Source organism: Mandrillus leucophaeus, unplaced genomic scaffold, assembly GCF_000951045.1.
Source record: "Mandrillus leucophaeus isolate KB7577 unplaced genomic scaffold, Mleu.le_1.0 Scaffold377, whole genome shotgun sequence".
In the NCBI taxonomy this organism is placed as follows: domain Eukaryota; kingdom Metazoa; phylum Chordata; class Mammalia; order Primates; family Cercopithecidae; genus Mandrillus; species Mandrillus leucophaeus.
The window spans coordinates 76,050-94,149 of NW_012103998.1; the positions used below are offsets into that span (position 1 = coordinate 76,050).

The 18,100-nt window shown below is 35.3% G+C and overlaps 1 protein-coding gene across 1 annotated transcript in view; it reads right to left on the bottom strand.

Annotated features, from left to right (window-relative positions):
- LOC105546992 (cilia- and flagella-associated protein 54-like) overlaps window positions 1–18,100 on the bottom strand; it is a gene marked incomplete at its 3' end in the record, with an annotated part of 116,459 nt that overhangs the window by 69,640 nt on the left and 28,719 nt on the right. Inside the window, exons 7-9 of the mRNA XM_011990340.1 lie at window positions 7,829–8,005; window positions 3,900–3,992; window positions 3,481–3,666 (exon numbers count right to left, since the gene is read on the bottom strand). Of these exons, the coding sequence (XP_011845730.1) occupies window positions 3,481–3,495 (15 nt within the window). The remainder of the gene's footprint in view (window positions 1–3,480; window positions 3,667–3,899; window positions 3,993–7,828; window positions 8,006–18,100) is intronic.

The window sequence follows — 18,100 nt, forward strand, 5'->3', positions numbered from 1 at the left end:
ATATAACCTGGCACAAGATAAACATTGACTAAATGATTCATCCATAAATAGATGAGTGGAAAGAGTGGTAATATTCAGATAGAGGATGAGAGGGAAAAGAAGAGTTAAAACTCTTTTTGTTGTTGTTGTTGTTGTTGTTTTCAAGACAGGGTCTCGCTCTGTCACCCAGGGTGAAATGCAGTGGCATGATCTTGGCTCACTGCAACCTCCACCTCCTGGGCCCAAGTAATCCTCCTGCCTCAGCCTCCTAAGTAGCTGGGATTACAGGTGCATGCCACCACGTCTGGCTAATTTTCGTATTTTTAATAGAGACAGGGTTTCACCATGTTGCCCAGGCTGGTCTTGAACTCCTGAGCTCAAGCAATCTGCCTCCCTCAGCTTCCCGACGTGCTGGGATTACAGGCGTGAGCCACCATGCTGAGCCTTTTTTTTTATTTGAATAAAAAATAAAATAGACAAAAGACAAATCATTATTAATAAAAGGGGTTTTGATTAATAATGGGTTTTAATGAATTCACATACAAAGTGGGAGTCGTGTGAACTTCATTTTCCCTTCACCTGCCACCATCGTGATTGCTGACAAAGCATTCATGTTCCAACATCAAACTCTACTGCCAACACAGATCATGAGGACCTGCTGATTAACACCAACACAGGGAGAGAATAAAAAGGAAATTGAGAGAGGAAGAGGTAAAGACAGTGAAGGGAGGGAAGAGGGTTAAAGAGAAGAGGAGCCCTCTAAGGAGCAGAGGGTCACTTAACAGATTGGAGAGATGCAGGCTCTAGAAGACTTGGTACATGTTAGGTGTCCAATATGTGACTTCCTGGAACCTGGACAGAGCAGTCAAAAGGCATGAGCCAAGTGTCAGGCTTGACATCTGCTACCTGAGCAACCTTGGGTACATTTCTTAACCTCCCTGAGATACCCTTTTAGGGATACAGTGGGTTTGGCAGAGGAAGGATTAAATTAATCTGTTCCCTCAACTATAAAATAAAAGTAATCATACCACCTCCTGGAGTTATTATAATAAGTGGAATAATAAATTTTAAGTGCCTGGTATACAGTAGTTTTTCAATAAATGATATTCCCCCTTTCCTTATCTCAGTAAGCCATTGTGCCCACTCACTACTTGATTTAGTAGTTGAACAATTCACTAGAATATGGTGTTTTGTCTTACATCCATTTTACAGATAGGAAAATTGAGACCAAACAATTTGCCTAAAATCAGTCTCCAAGGTCAAGATCAGAATCCTGCTCACAGATTTCTACTCTTCTACATTTATATCATATTATCTAGTCATTTTCTACTTAACGAGGAGGAATAAAAAGAAATAGTCTAAAAAGAAGAGAAAATAGACACAGAAAATATATAATTCAAAAAGTTTCCTCAAAAAAAATTTCCAGATACACTAAACTAATAGCCTCCCACATTTAGGGAAAGCCTAGTGCAGATTCACTTGATTGTATTAATATTTACAGAATAATGCTGAGTAAAAAGTACAACCTAAAGTCCCAAAAGCCAAATTAATCACAGGCACTTAGTGGAATGTCTCCATGCTTTGCTATCAAATATTTATAATACTATGTTTTAAAGAAAAAGAACTGTCCTGAAACTAGAAACTAGCCACTCTCGTGAAAATTAGATTGCACTTACAAAATAGAGGTACATTAACTTGCTGAAACTTAAAAACTTACACTTAAGTTGTAAATTAAGGAGGTTTAATAAGTGAGAAAGCTTTGCTTTAGCCACTTAACATTATAAGACAGAATACGCATAAACAATCATAAATAAACTACAGAACTGCAAATATAGTGTCAGTAAAGAAACACAGGTCATTACTTCATGACACTTCTCATTATCCCAGCAGTATAGCTCTGACTTAGTTTTATTAAGTTTCAATGAAAGTTCTGCCAAATTAAGCTCAAGAGTCAAACCACTCCCTGGAGAAAAATTAGGCCTTGATGAAATATTCAGTTCCTCACAATAACTCCATCATTGCAAATTAGGGAATATATTAGATTCCAAAGATATCAAAACATCAGAAAACCATGAGCCAGTATGACACGCTAAACCAATACTAGACAAATCCTAGTAATTCTCTCAATTTAATTTTCTTTGAAAAATATGACATAAAATGCCACTAAGATCTTAGCTTATAATACTAATCAACTATTAAAAGAAAAATAGAATAGAAATATGACAAAATTTAGAAAAGCCATCAGCCTACAGCCAACAATAGGCTTAAAATTAGATACTTGAGACCTAGGTCAATGAGTCACTCTTCCTAGCATCCTCTTCACTGGTGACATGTTTTAAGTCAGGCAACAACTACTTTGACAAAAAACATTAATTCATGAGCATATCCCTAACTAAAAACAATACTATTTATTCAGTGCCTACTGTGCAAGAAGTGCTACCATTAAATATTTGCCAGGCATAATTCCATTTAATACTCATTATACTTCTGGGAAGTAGCTACTACTGCTACTCCTGCTTCACAGATGAAAATTACTTGTCCACTATCACATGGCTAGTGTGAAGAGCTGGAATTTGAACTCAGGTCTCTCTGCCTCTACTGATCCAGAAGTTTTACTTTTATAAATTTACCCTAAGAAAGTAATCATGGATGTAGGTAAAGATTTACTAACAAAGTTGAGCATCATAGCTTTGTTTATAACAGCAAAAGACTGGAAAGTATCTAGATGTTTAATTAGCAAACTATTATATATCCATAAGATTCAATACCATGGAACCATTAAAAATTATGTTTTGGAAGAATACTTAATGGAATAGAGAAATGTCAATTATATGTTAAGTGAAAAATCAGGATGTAAAATAATATGTATACTATGATTTAAATTATACATTGTACATAAATTCATATACACATGTGTGCGTATATATATACTCATCAGCTAGATAAATAGATAGGCAGATAGATACACAAAAAATAAAAGGATATCTCTGGAATAAGGTTTCTCAATCTTGACACCACTGATATTTTATGCTGGATAATTATTTGCTATGGGGGCTATCCTGTACATCGCAGGGTGTTTATCAGCCTCCCTGGCCTCTACTCACTAGATGCCACTAGCACCTCTCTAGTTTGTGACAACTGAAAATTTCTCCAGACATTGACAAAATTGCCCCAGGGGAAGAACTCTGCTACTCTGAATGATAGGATAACAGATAACATTTATTTTCCTCTTTATGCATTTCAGTATTTTCCAGCATTTCTAAAATTAATATATATGTGTTACATTTGTAATCCAGGGAAAAAAATGTTATTGTCAAAAAGCAAATTTACTAAGAAGAGAAGGAATGATTCATATTTTATGAGACAAAACTGTAGCAATGGAAAATATGTGTTATAGGAGCTGTAGAATATCTGCTGTGATTTTTATTTCTATCAGAAATTACTTCATAACGGCTTAATGGAAAAAGACATAGTGGAAAAAATAGCAGAAATCTCTTCTACCTGTGTCAGGAACATCCGAGCAGTAATAGTAGAAAGAGGTGGATAAACCAGAATTGGTTTAGTTGTCTCCCCAATAGCACCACCGACAAGCTTTCCACTGCTAGAATAGGCAGCAACTGCAAATACATACTTTTCATTGGTTTCCAAACCTTTCACTTCAAAAATGCTTTTACCATCAGCTGGTATCTATTAAGAAAAATATATTTCAAGTTATACATGGAAAATTAAAATAACATGACTTTTAAAATACAATTAAGTAAACCTTCTATTTAAATAAAAAAACCTTTCTTTCACTGTTGGATTTTAGTTATGATTCAAGTGGAACTTAGAGAGATTCACCAAAACAATGACTTCATTAAAAAATGTAATTATCATTAATAAGGCTTCAGTAAGATTTCCTGACATTTAATTTGACGTACTGCTTCTCCTGAATTTGGGAGATGATTATTGTTTAGCCGTACTTTTCCGTAACTTCCTTCTGCTTTGCAACCCAAAATGCAGTACCAGGAGACCTGCCGAGGAGAAAAATGAGCCTGTTTAAAAGGCATTCTTTTACATCAATGTAGCAAAAAAATACTTTTCTAAATAAGAATGTAATGATTCAAGTTTTAAAACATGAAATCAAAGTTTACAAATATACTTAGGTTTAATCTTTAAAGAGTACAAGTAACCTTAGCTAGTTTACTGAGACAAGACTAAAATATTATTCATTATTAATTATTTTAACCACCATTAATTGAACAGTTCCTACTGCTAAGTACTGTTAGGAAATTTACAGATATTTTCTAATTTGCACAACTCTATGATATGGGATTACTATTATCATTTTGCTTCACAGGAAATGGAGATGCAGAGATATTAAATAACTCTGCCCAAGATCAGACAGAGAGTGGCAGGGGTTGACTCCTAAAATGACTTAGTCTTGATGTTAAAGAAAAAAAAAAAAAGATTAATACTCAAATGAATTTCACATTTTACATGACAACGTATGACCAAAAAAAGCAAGTGGAAAGAGAGGCAAGATACTAAAATATAGTATTTTAAATAGAATATTAAAAAATACATATGAAAAAGCCTGGAAGAAAACACCCCTAAATAAGAGTAGCAGTAGGATTTGGATGATAAAATGGTAAGATAACAGGTAGGTAATGGGTCCATTTTTTTCTCCAATTTATAGATTTTCTGAAACATGATATTACTTTGATAATTTTTATATTTAGTTTAATTTTATACTTTAAATATAAACATTAGACATAAATCAAACACAAAATATAAATCCCACAGAAACAACTAAACTTAACCTTGATTAAATAGTTAGACAATGATCCTTTTGCCGAGGTGTCAAGATAATGAAGATTCATTATTGGAATGAACTATTCTCCCCATAGAGAAAAAGGGAGCTAGGTGACACCTGACGGGGTAGTATTATGAACGAGCCATACTGCTGGGGGTTGTAGGGGTGATGGCTGTGTCATTACCTTCTTCCCAGAGGCAACTCCTAAACTACAAGGCAAGCTGGAAAGAAGGAAAAATACAATTGTCTCTAAAAAAAATACAATTGTCTCTAAATACAAGTACCTCTTACAGTTTGTGCCTGCTACTCCTTCCTCCAGGTCAACAGAAAAATACTAACCATGTCCAATTGACACAAGTTGTTCTCAACACTGACTGTGCTCCAGAATCCTTATTTAAAATACAAATTTGTACAGAATCAACCATTTTTGTAAATTACAGATACCCAAGCCTATCTAGCTTCAATGAATTAGAATTTCTGATGCAAGTTTCTGAATCTTTGTATTTTCAAAGAATATTTCTCAGGTGATTGTGATATGCACAACTGATTAAAAAGCGCTAGTCAAAGGCAGAACAGGACAAAGAGAACACAGAAAGAACCTGAAGCTGGAGGGTAGGGTAAAAAATAATAATAATAAGATGAATCTCAGAAAAAAAAAATGCAAAACTAACTTCCTTTGATTTCCCATGCAAAAAGATACTATTTTTCAAAGAAGAAAAAAGGCAGAAAGACTATGTTCTATGACTTACATCATTATTGCTCCAAGTTCTATTATATAAAACAGAATTTGGAGGGTAAAATTCTCTCTAAAAGCATTTTTACAAGCAGGCTTTATGTTTTTATTTTGTTCCACAGATGAAGACATTAGTTTGTGTAACTCTAAGAAACAATGTGTAATTAGAATCTACATAAGGGTAGAGACATCATGAACAAATCAGCAATAACTTTAGAAGAGTTTATATGTAATATAAATAACATTAGCATTTTCAACTACAAAAGTAGATTTTAATGAAATAAACGCCTCAACAAGAGATTTTGAGAAAACAAAAGATGGCTGAAGCCTCAAACCAGAAAACTTCTTTAAGCCCATAGCACCATCTAGTGCTGATGAGAAGATAACAGATGGTGATAATTTCCTGGAACTCTAAATGTACATAATACACATAAACTTCCTATAATGTGCTCATTGATGAGTCCTAAAACTACAGACCAAATATGAGACTCTTACATCTTCCTACTTCCAAGAATTATGAAATGAAATAAGCTAATCATTAAATTGAAGTACATAAAGAATAAGATTTTGTTTAAAGAAATACAAATATTTGAATAAAAGCAAATAAAAACTCTTAGTAAAGCATGTGGTCTTAGTTCTGTACTAATGTTCCAAAATCAGTGAAGCTCTATTCTTAAACAGATTCCAAAAATCCAAAGTTTAACTTTAAAACCACTATCAATAGCAATAATCCATCTATCATAGCATAGTTAGGTATAAGATGAATGTCACTTCTATTCCCCTCCTCTCCCAATTATAAAGCACTATGAAGGTGGTTATCAGTTCTCACTGATGTCCATTTGCTATTCATCTGAAGCTCCTCAAAGTATGCAAGCACATTTAATCCATATTTACCTTTATACCTCAATTACCTCGCACAGAGCTTGACAACTATAGGCACTCAATAAATGTTCATTGGACAGAATCCACAAAAAATATCACCAAATAATGTAATCACAGTCCATCACTTGATTACTATTTTTTTTTTTTTAGATGGTGTTTCGTTCTGTCTCCCAGGCTGGAATGTGGTGGCGTGATCTCAGCTCATTGCAACCTCCACCTCCCAGGTTCAAGCAGTTCTCCTGCCTCAGACTCCTGAGTAGCTGGGATTACAGGTGCCCACCAAAACGCCCAGCTAACTTTTCGTATTTTTAGTAGGGACAGGGTTTCACCATGTTGGCCAGGATGGTCTCAAACCCCTGGCCTCAGGTAATCTGCCTGCCTCAGCCTCCCAAAGTACTGGGATTACAGGCTTGAGCCACCGCACTCAGCCCATTACTTGTTTTGCGTAAGCTTTACTACTTACATATAATACAATTAAGTGGAAAGATATCAGTTAATATGCCAAGAATATTATACATTATCTCATTTAATTTTCACAGTAAACACACTTTACAAATGAAAAAAGTAAAACCCTCAGAAAATGTATTTAGCTTTCCTAAGGTCAGACTTCCAGGAAAGGCTGGAGCTAGAATTACAAACCTAAATCTGTCTGACTCCAAAGCCTGTGTTCTCTCTACTATACCAAGTTGACAAAATTTCAAGCAGAATATCCTAAAGAGAATCAAAGATAAAACTTTATTTTTATGTAACATCAAAGAGCATGTTGTTGATCATCCCAAAGAGGAAAGTGTAGTTTGTAAAACATAAATTAGAACCAAATTCTTGTGAAGAAACTTAATCTCAACTTTTAGTCACATATAGGCCAAGTTCTGAGGTATGAGGGATGGGAGAAAAAGTTCATCCTCCAATAAATGCACAAAGATGTATGGTTTATAATGCAGTTGGAGTTGTCCTTTGTTTGTGTTGAAAGAATCTACAGTTCCTTGGAAGGACTTTGGGCAGAACCTCTAGACTCATCACCTCCAAATTTCCACACTCTGTGGCCTCATATCCATCATTGACTCTGAAGTAACTTCTACCCTCTTCAAATGTCTGATTCCACTTCAAGTGAGACTTCCATCTTGAGCACACGAGGATGTCAGCATATGGTGTGTCATGGTGACAAGGATACTTACAAGGAGGTATTTCTCTACTGTTTCTCCTAACAATATATTTGGGTATAGCAATGCAATATAAAGCATATCACAAATATAACAGCATAAGGGGCAATATGTCATGAAGAAACTAAGTATAGATAAGACATTGGAGTATTAATCCAGTGTTCAGTGCTTATGAATAAGACTATTCAGCTCCTAAAAGCAATCAAAGTATGAATCGTGGTAGTCATAAAAGTACTTATGTTGCTTTGCATGAGGCAAAAATTATACTGGACACCATACCTTAACCTCTGAAGTAAATGGAGCAGGTTTGAGTGTCACAGAACAATGAGTTCGAGACAGCAGGATAGGTGGAGGAGGGACTCTGCTTTTCTTTCTTTTTGAACTTTCCAAATATTTCTGATAGGAATATAGGGCATTTTGTTCAGCTTCAATCCTTTCAATTAAAGAACATGCTTCCTATAATGAAATATGAAAATAGAAAAATACATGTCAAGAGCTTGAACTTTATTTACATTTATAGAATTCTAGTGATGTTAAACAATGTTATCTTTTTATATGCAGTTTTTCAAGCCTCAGAGGCTCAAATATATACATATATATTTCAACTATTTAATTAGATTTTGCAAAAGTAAAAGATGCCTACCAAATAAGGTTAATCATGATCACCAATGGCATTATATTTATATATCTTATATGTTTATCATTATTATCATACATGAATATGAGACATTACATTTCTAAATTGAACCTTCTGAATATCTACCATCATATTTCATTTTCCCTAAATGGTTCATACCACAATCATCTGCATTTATGCTGATGAATTACACACCTACCCTAATTCAGCTAAAGTGTGACTCTCAAATAATAAGAATATTGGTATATGTGGTTTATGAAATAAATATTATTGAGAGTTTCTTTCTATCAGCAAGAAGAAATAAAATAGAAAAAATACATTCCATGAGGCTGACGGAAAGGCATCCACTTTTTAAAAAGGTTATGCACAGAGAGATGACACATAAAACAAAAGAGAAATATAAAAATCAGACCTAAATAACATTTCAAAAGTAGGACTAAATACATAAGCAATAATAATAATACATGTAAATGGATTACACTTCCTTTTAAATTAAATTAAGAGGCAAAGACTCAAACTGAGCGCTAAGTAAAAACCCATGTAATGATTAAAATTAAAGTGTTGATAAAGAAAGAATAGTCTTTTCAACAAATGCTGCTGGGACAATTGAACACTATATGCAAAAGAATAAAGTTCAACTCCTACTTCACACCATAGACAAATATCAACTTAAAATGAAGTATACATTCAGATGAAAGAGCTAAGATTATAAAACTCTTAGAAGAAAATATATGACCAGATCTTTGTGACCTTGAGTTACGCAACGGTGTTTGGAGGATTCAATACAATGATGCATTTAAAATGCTTAGTATTTGGAACCGAGTAAGCAGTCAATAAGTGTTAGACATTATGATTATGATTACTACTATTCCTCCTCTTTCTTTCACTTTAAGCACTCTGGAACATTCTGTTTTGCCATATCAGAACTATTATTATTATTACTCTTTCATTTTAAGTGTTCTGGAACACCAAAAGCACACTGACAAAGGAAAAAGTAGATAAGGTAGACTTCATCAAAATCAAAAACATTTGTGTTTCAAAGGATACCATCAAGAAAGTGAAAAGACAGCCTACAGAATGGGAGAAAATGCTTTCAAATCATGTATCTGATAAAAGACTTGTATTCAGCACTTATATGCACTGTTATAACTGAGAATTGTTATAACTCAATAATAAAAAGGGAAATAACTCCTTTAAAATATAGGCAAAGAATCTGAATACACATTTCTCCAGAAAAGACACAAATAGCCAATAAGCACATGAAAAGATGTTCAAAGTCATTAGTCATTAGGGATGAAAATACAAAATCAGCAAACTGACTCAAAAAGCAGGAACCTAAATACAGAAATAATAATGTTCAAAGAAACTGGAAATGTTATTCAAAAATTGTTTCATATAAAAGTGTCAGGCTCAAATGAGTTCATAAACAAAATACTTTAAATCTCAAAGAACTGATCATTCCTATGCCATTTTAAATGTTTCCAAATACAGAGAGAAACAGATATCCTCTCAAATAATGTTACAAAACTATTTTAACTTCAATAACAGTCTGAAAAATGACTACACATAAAAACACAGACCAGTCATTTCACAAATACAAATGCAAACATCTTAAATAAAATACATAAAACACTAATACATTTCCTCTAACAATATACTAACAAAATAATGAACTGTAATAATATTGTCTTTTTCCCAGGAATGCAAGGACAGTTTAATATTAGGAAGTATATAAATATAATTTAATATATCCATAAATTAAATGAGAAAAAACATGATCATAGTGCTCAATGGCCAAAAAGACATTTCAAACATTTTTTAACATTCATTACAGATTTTTTTAAAGTCAATAAATTAGGAAAACTTTTTTTAGCATTATTTTAAAGTATTAATTTTAGCCAATAACCAAAATATTACTAGTACAAAATAGCCCTCTTAGTGCTAAGAGTGAAGCACTAATAGAATTATCAATAAAAGCCAGAAAGAATGCCACTATTCTATTTTATTCTGGAAGTTCTAGTAAATTCAACAAACATAAGAGAAGAGATCCTGGAAATGAAAAGACAATATGTCAGTCTACCAAATTTCAAATGTATTTCACTCTGACAGAAAAAATCTGTGCTGTTTCTCCTACAGAAGACATGTTGAGGTTGAAGTTTCCAATTAGAAACCTGAGCCTCAAGCTCAAAAGAGAAGGTAAAAAACTGGAGACAGGATCTGAGTATGCGTTGGAGTCATATTTAAAGCTGAGTGAGGACACCAGCTCCCTGTAGAAGCAGAGATTATAAAACTGCAGCATCACATATTTTTTTTCTAAAATAATGAAGGCTGGCCGAAATTGAGATCATAATTAACTTCTCATTTTTATTTTTTATTGGAAATGGCTGACGTTAAGGTCTAAAATCATTAATCGTGATTAAAATCTATCTGTGATGATGAATAGTTTTTTAATTCCACTTGTTCGGTGCCAGGAGGCCTTGAGAAATCTTTCTGCATATGCAGGTCAAGAATCTTAGGCATCTGTAAAGACAATCATTCCTTTGTATGAGAAGGGATGTGTTACATGGTAACCATGTTTCTAGAGTCTATACATCAGCCCTTCGGTATTTAGACCTAAAAGCTCATTTATATACACATAGTAGGTATCAGTGTAACTGTTTGAATCATTGAATGAATGAATCAAGGAGACAGGATGACATCTGTGTCCTCCATTGCCTCCACTTTTTCACTTATTCAACCAAATCGATTTTTAAAAATTATAACAAATAGATGGACAAAAAGGTCAGGGCTAGATGGTGAGGGAGCAATGTCATAAAAGGCCATAAGAGAGCCAGTTAGATCCAGAGCACACAATCAGCACAGGGCTAGGCAGAGGCTCATTCCCTCTTCACCCTCTTCCACAGACAACAGAGCAGCTTTGGCTCCCTGAGGGGACAAATGTACCACAGAACAGGACTCCCTTGAAGGGCAAAAAAGGTGAGAGCCTTGATGAGGAAGAGGCCAGAGACAGAAAAGATAAGTGGATTTCCCCAGTAGCTGTGGAAAAAACTTTGAGGGAAGGAAGTCCTACCTGAACAGAAAGGAGATAAAATGCTATTATATTTTGAATGTTAAATATTAATGTATATTCATCTGCATCACAGGCTGTAGAGACCAAGATATTTCAGGTTACATAAGACAGACAAAATCAGCCTAAGGAAAAATTATGCAACACAAGGAAAGGAGACCAGTGCCCCCATTTCCCTTGAAAATTTGGAGACATATCCTTCCTCGGGATTATGTTTGGAGCCTGTAAAATATACCAGCAGCACTGGCCCACTGGCTCCTATATTCAAGCAGACTGCCTTTGGCCCCCATCTCCACTGACCAGCCAGCCTCTCTGGGCTCCAAATTTGATCTCAAAATTTGTCTTGGTAGTTCCTGGTTCAGTGAAGCAGTTAAATACTGGCACCTTCTGACTTAATTCTTGCATCTTCTTTCTGCACATCAATGAATCCAACTGGGGTAAAAAACTTTCTGTGTTCTGCCATGGCTATAACATAGACATTTCTCAACTGGGCTGTTGATCAGTATCATCCATGGAGTTTATTTAAAACTCAGAATGGTCCGTTTCTACCCCAAAATAGACATTTCCAGGAGTGGGGCTTGAACATCTGTATTATTTACAAACACCAAGGATAATTCCAAAGTACAGCAAGAACTGGGAACCACAGATTCAGGTGAGTAAATCTCCTTTTCCCTCCTGCCTTTCTCCCAGTCTCTTTCTAGTCTCTTCAACCTCCAGTCTTCTAGTCCTTCAATGGCTCCTCTAATACTTGCCAGATAAAGTGCAAACTTTTCCAAAGCCCTTTTCATTCTGATCATGACTACATTTTCTAGCCTTATCCCCCTTTCTACTCTTTCCCTCTTTCATACCTACCTCTCTGTCCAACTTAACCTCTGAAACCATAAAAAAAAATCACTCATTCCCTAAAAGGCTGTTATTTCACGCCTCGGAATTGCCCATACAATTCCCTCTTTCTGGAGCATCTCATGTCCTCTTCTCTGCTTTAAGATCCACACAAATATCACCTCCTCTGACATCTTCTAAGTTAGCCCATGTTTTTAAATAAGTCATTCCCCTCATTACATAGTGTCTTTATTTTAGCAGGTATTACATAATATGTTACCTCTGTACTTCACTGTCCACACCCTCTAAACATTGAGTGTCTTGGCAGGAAGGACAGTGCTTTATCTCTTTAAGTTCAATCGATGTGTTTGGAATATAAGACACACAAAATTATGAAAGAGAAGGGTGATCTTTATTATAGTGTCTTTTAAGATGGCATCTTTAAAATGTTCTGATTGGCTCTTGATCAATTTTAACTTTAGAGCCCTAACTCAGATCCTATGGCCCAATTTGAAATAGGTTAACAGAAGTATTAAAGTTTTAAGTGAATGGTAACAAAACAAGAGTTTATAACAAAGCCCTTGATTTAGGTAAATCAGATAAATTCCATAACAGAATTCAAGGCAAACCCTAATGCTAGTTAAAAACTAGAATCCTAATTTAAGGGAGCCAATTCATTGAGCTGCTAATAAGATTTTGTTTATGAGAAAGTGCCTGGGGCTTTTTAAGGGGGTTCTTCAACTATTTTTCTAGTTGAAGAACTAGAAATAACATCAGAAAATCCCCCAAAAAAATCAAGAAGGAAAAATTCCCATGAAACCAACACTACTTAGTTATGAGAAAGTGTTATCAACATGGACCTGAATGTTGTCTATAATAGCAATGCTCTAGAATACCAAACTATTACAACTGCAAAACCTAGACAAACCATTCCCTAATCAGAGGTCAAGAAGTCAGCTTTCCATGACATATCAGATAATGAAAAATAACTATATCCTCACATCTTGCACTGTCTACCACAGTGCCTAGCAAATTAGAAAGGTTCAGTAACTCTGAAAAAAGAAATAAGCCTTTACCTTTCACAGGGACTCAGCCAAGGAATCTCAGTGGAAAGGGACTTACCCACCAACTCACAATAAAAATAAGCTCTAAGGCGGTCTTTCAATGGTGGTTTCCACTGCAATGTGCCGCCAAAACCACAGTACTGAAGTCCAAAGTATTTTTGTCTGAATGTAAATTTCTCTGGCATATAGTTTCCATTAGAGAAAATGAAACCTGTCTCTCCTCAGAAGTTACTCAATGCTTACGAGAACAGATTGATGTTAAATACATTTGACACAGGCTTGACGCCCACAGTGCAGCAAAACACTAATGGAAAGATGCAATGCAATCTTGAGGGTGTGACTAAGACATATGTAAACAACTGTCACAGGACTGGAATGATAAAGTGCCATATTTCCTACATATCTGGTAGACCTCCCTGAGGTATATTCTGGGTTCTCAACATTATAACGTACATTGCAGAAAAAGATGAAAAGTAGATTAAGTCATATCCAAGAATCCTGAGAAGGAATATTGCTTAGAATAAAATATACAAGTAATAAGATAAATCTAAGAGAAAATACAGAAAGAAATGTGTAGTCTGATGGGGGAAAATATATCTAAAGCACCAAAAAGTAGCTCAAACAGAATGTCTCAGAGTGCTTAAAGTGAAAGAGAAATAATAATAGTTCTGATATGACAAAACGGAATGAAAAGCAGAGTAGTAATAATAATAATGGTTAACATTTATTGACTGCTTATTCTGTTCCAGACACTAAGCATTTTATATGCATCATTGCACTAAATCTTCCCAAGAATCCCTGTTTCACAGATGAAGAAATTGAATCTTACAAGAGCATAAATAACTTGACAGGTCATACAGCTAATCAGTGGTAGAACCAGAACTCTAATCCAAGACCCTTATACTCCTAACCACTATGCTATCTTATTTTAATAAAAAACTAATTTAAAAGAAGTTTGGAAAGGCAACCTGGATGAAGTTTCCTATGCAATACCCTTAAACCACTTAAAAGAGAAAAAAAAATCCAAAATGTAGATATGCTAAATATTCTGTTAGCAGTTTGAAGCCTGGGAGTCAAAACATGGCCTTATAAGAGGAGGGGTCAGAATGAGAAGTTGGCTTTTTGATGTAAAAAAAAAAAAAAAAAAAAAAAAAAGACTTGAGCACACAATTACAAACAGCTGAGGCTGGGCACAGTGGCTCATGCCTGTAGTCCCAGCACTTTGGGAGACGGAGGAAAGCGGATTGCTTGAGCCCAGGAGTTCGAGACCATGCTGGGCAACATCATGAAACCCCATCTCTACAAAAAAAATACAAACAGCCAGGCATGGTAGCATGGGCCTGTGGTCCTAGCTACTCAGGAGGCTGAGGTGGGAGAATGGCTGAACCCAGGAGGTTGAGGCGGCAGTGAGCCATGCACACTACTGCACTGCAGCCAGGCTGGCAGAGCAAGACCCTGTCTCATAAATAAATAAAAATAAAAGTAACTTTTTAAAAGCCAATGTATATTCTTCTCCCCTAAAAAAAAAAATCAGATAGAATTGATTTGACTTGAAATGCTACAAAATAGGAGAAATAATTAAATCCAACTACTGCTAATATAGTTAATAGACTAGTATTTAGGGAATATCAAGACATAAATGCAGGAAATATTAAAGCCAGGGGTTATTAGAACTGCTAATATCCCTGAGTTTCTTCATTAGTTCTGGTCCAAAATGGTACCATAAATTAGATTCTGTGTTGATTATAAACAATAACCTGCTAAACCATAATGCTCCTTTGCTTAGAGTGGAATTTGGAATTGCTGACATCATCTCAACTACAGATTTGTTTAGGTTCCTACAAATAGTACTAGCAGAAAATTAGATGAAACAGTTGGGTTTCTTTGCAAGAGAAACAACTGGAAAACTTGGCTTATGACAAAAGTAGCCCCAGAGAGGAAGGAGGGTCTACAAAACCCAGTTATAACGGTGTAATCGGAACACAGCAATCAGAATAAATGAATTGCCAAAATTTCCTTAGAGAAGACAAACTTATTGTCCTAAGCAATAATTTTCTACATTAGGGTGTACAAAACCAAGGTCTTTTAGTCTTTGTATCCCTCTACTTAAGACTGGAAGGAGCAGTCAACTGGCCCAGCTGGCATCACTAGTCTTCCTCTTCAGGACCAGTTCCACCTGATTACATCTGATGGGGAAAAAGAAATCCTCAAAAGATGAGTTTGGAAGGGGAAAAGGATGCTGTACAGAAAACAACAACATCTTCGAAATCCCCAGCACTTGGATGGAGGAGCATTTCTGCCTCTTTCCTATGAGAAATTACATCTGCAAAGACACTGAATGTTCTGTTAGTGGACTAAGAGCAATGACATAAGCCACATGATGAATACTATTATTTGACCAGAAGTAGAAGACATCCAGTATGGATCCTAGGTGCAATCCTTTAACATAATCCTATGGAGTAACGTATAAAAAGCCAAAATGGACTTCCAGAGGTCAAATAACCAAGACAAGAAAATGGAAAAATTAATCCCCATAATGTAAAAAAATTCCAAGTCATCTCACTTGGAAAGCTAATGAGTTATTATCAAAGGTTTGTCCCTCATTTGTGGGAACAAATTGGTCCATCTTAATTGATTAGAAATAAAACAGACACCTGATGAGATTATCCAGATCCACAGAGTCAGAAAATTTCTGAAAAACAGAGACAGGATATGAATTATTTAAGAGTTCTAAAGAGACTCAGGTTTTTCAAACCTTTTTATGATATCAAGTGACACATCAATTACTGATTTGGGGATAATTTTATTACAAGATCATGATATTGTAAAACATTCTGTAACGCACCCCAGTTGAAAATGATTGCCAAGGGAAATAAATTTATTTGTCTTCTTTAAAGAAAGAAAGTTTGACAATTATTTGAGCCATAACATCATTGTTTAGGAGAGTACCCTGAGGACTGATCATTAAGCTTTAACACTTGGATAAAAACTACCACTGAGGAGCAGACGTGGCTATAGAAGATTTCAGGACTTCTAAATAAATATTCAACATGTTCCCCGTTGGTGAAAATTCTTTAGAGGACTCCTCATAAAAAAGAGCCTCTTAATGCATCTCAAGAGTCTATCCTAACAGGATATTATACTCATGATTTTTTCTGGAATTAAAATTGTTTCACTTTTTAAAAAATAGAAGAAATTTTGTAAATTTTAAATTTTTTTAAAAAAAGAAAACATAAAAAGAGCTGAGAAGATCTCTGAAAAAAAATCATCCATGTATATTCTTCCCTCCCTAAAAAAAAGCAAATAGAACTGATTTGACTTGAAATGCTACAAAATAGGAAAAATAATTAAATCCAATTACTGCTAACATAGTTAATAGACTGGTATTTAGGAGACAACAATATATAAATTCAGGAAATATTAAAGCCAAGCTTTATTAGAACTTCCACTACCCCTGAGCTTCTTCATTTGTTCTGGTCCAAATGTTTGAGTCATAACACTGCTGTTTAGGAGAGTACCCTAGGGACTGATCATTAAGCCTTAACACTTAGATAAAAACTACCACTGAGGAGCAGAGGTGGCCAAAGAAGATGTTCCTGCCCACACTGCAAACTTGAGATGTCCAGGTATCTCGGTTCCAGTATATTCCCCAGTTTCAGTGGTGGGAGGCAGACACATACAGGGGAACCAGCACACTATGGCAGTACAAAGACCAGATTCAGTCATCATAAAACAAGGGGAAACCTCTCTTCAGGCTCTAAGAAGACCTGAGATTAGTAGCGAGACCAATACTTCTAAAAGAAAGATAAGGTTCATTTGCCATAAAAATAGGACTGAAGTACCAATGTCCTCCAAGCACTAGACAATAGCAAACAGCCATGGAAGCATCAGCTGAGAAAATGGATCTGAACACACCTCAGAAGTCTTCCAACAAAGACCAGACACCACTTGGCCTTGTGATCTCATACCACCCAACACCACCATCCAACTTCCTCATTCAAATTCTGGAAATTCAAATTTAACCAGGCTCTTCCCTAACACTCCCAGGACAGACTTCCTCACCTTGAACATTGATAGCAACTGTTCATCCCAAATTCTTAGCTTGGTGAAAAATACTTCTCATGAACTCATCTTTACTTCCTCTCTCATCTCCCAAGCTACTATCCTCTCCCCCACCCCACTCCTACCCTTATTGCATCTAAGCTTCTGTCACACAGAATGACCTATAGAACTACAAGCACTCTATGACATTTCTAGCCTTGGGACCTTGGCACATTTGTTCTCTCTGCCTGGAATGTCCTTTCTACTGTTTGCTCTCCTGTTTTTCTGGCTCTCAGTATCGTTTCAGTATTCAAATTCAAGCCATCTGTCTTTCAGCTTTCAACGTCACGTGTTCCTTAAACATTCCCCACTGTTAAGTTAGGTACTCCCCTGTTAATTTTCCCTAGCCCTCTTGCAATTAAAGCACATATTTACTTGTCTATGTCTCCACAGAGTGGATTTTTATATGAATAAATCCAGGGACCACAAAGGCAGAACCACAAAAAGAAGGCAAATCAATCAATATTTGTTGAATAAATAAAAGATTCCCCCCTTCTACACTCAGCATACTACCAGGCACATAGTGAACTTTCAATACATAATTGCTAAATGGATCGAAATTATTTGTTAGATGGATGAATAGATTGACAGATAACAAGTAAGTGCTACATACCAGAAATCTTGAATTTCAGTATTCTACTTTCTAACCTTCAACACCTATCCTTCTAGCTCCCTCAGACCCTCATTTTCTGGTCCTTGACCAGATGTCCTTGACCTCATACATACTCAATCTGTATCCACCTTTTTAAAGCCATAAACTTTTAACTCATACCTTCATTTTTTAAAAAAAATCTAATCCTCCACAAATGTCTGCTGTCACAAATATTCTGCTGTCATTAAGAACACTACATTGGCCAGGC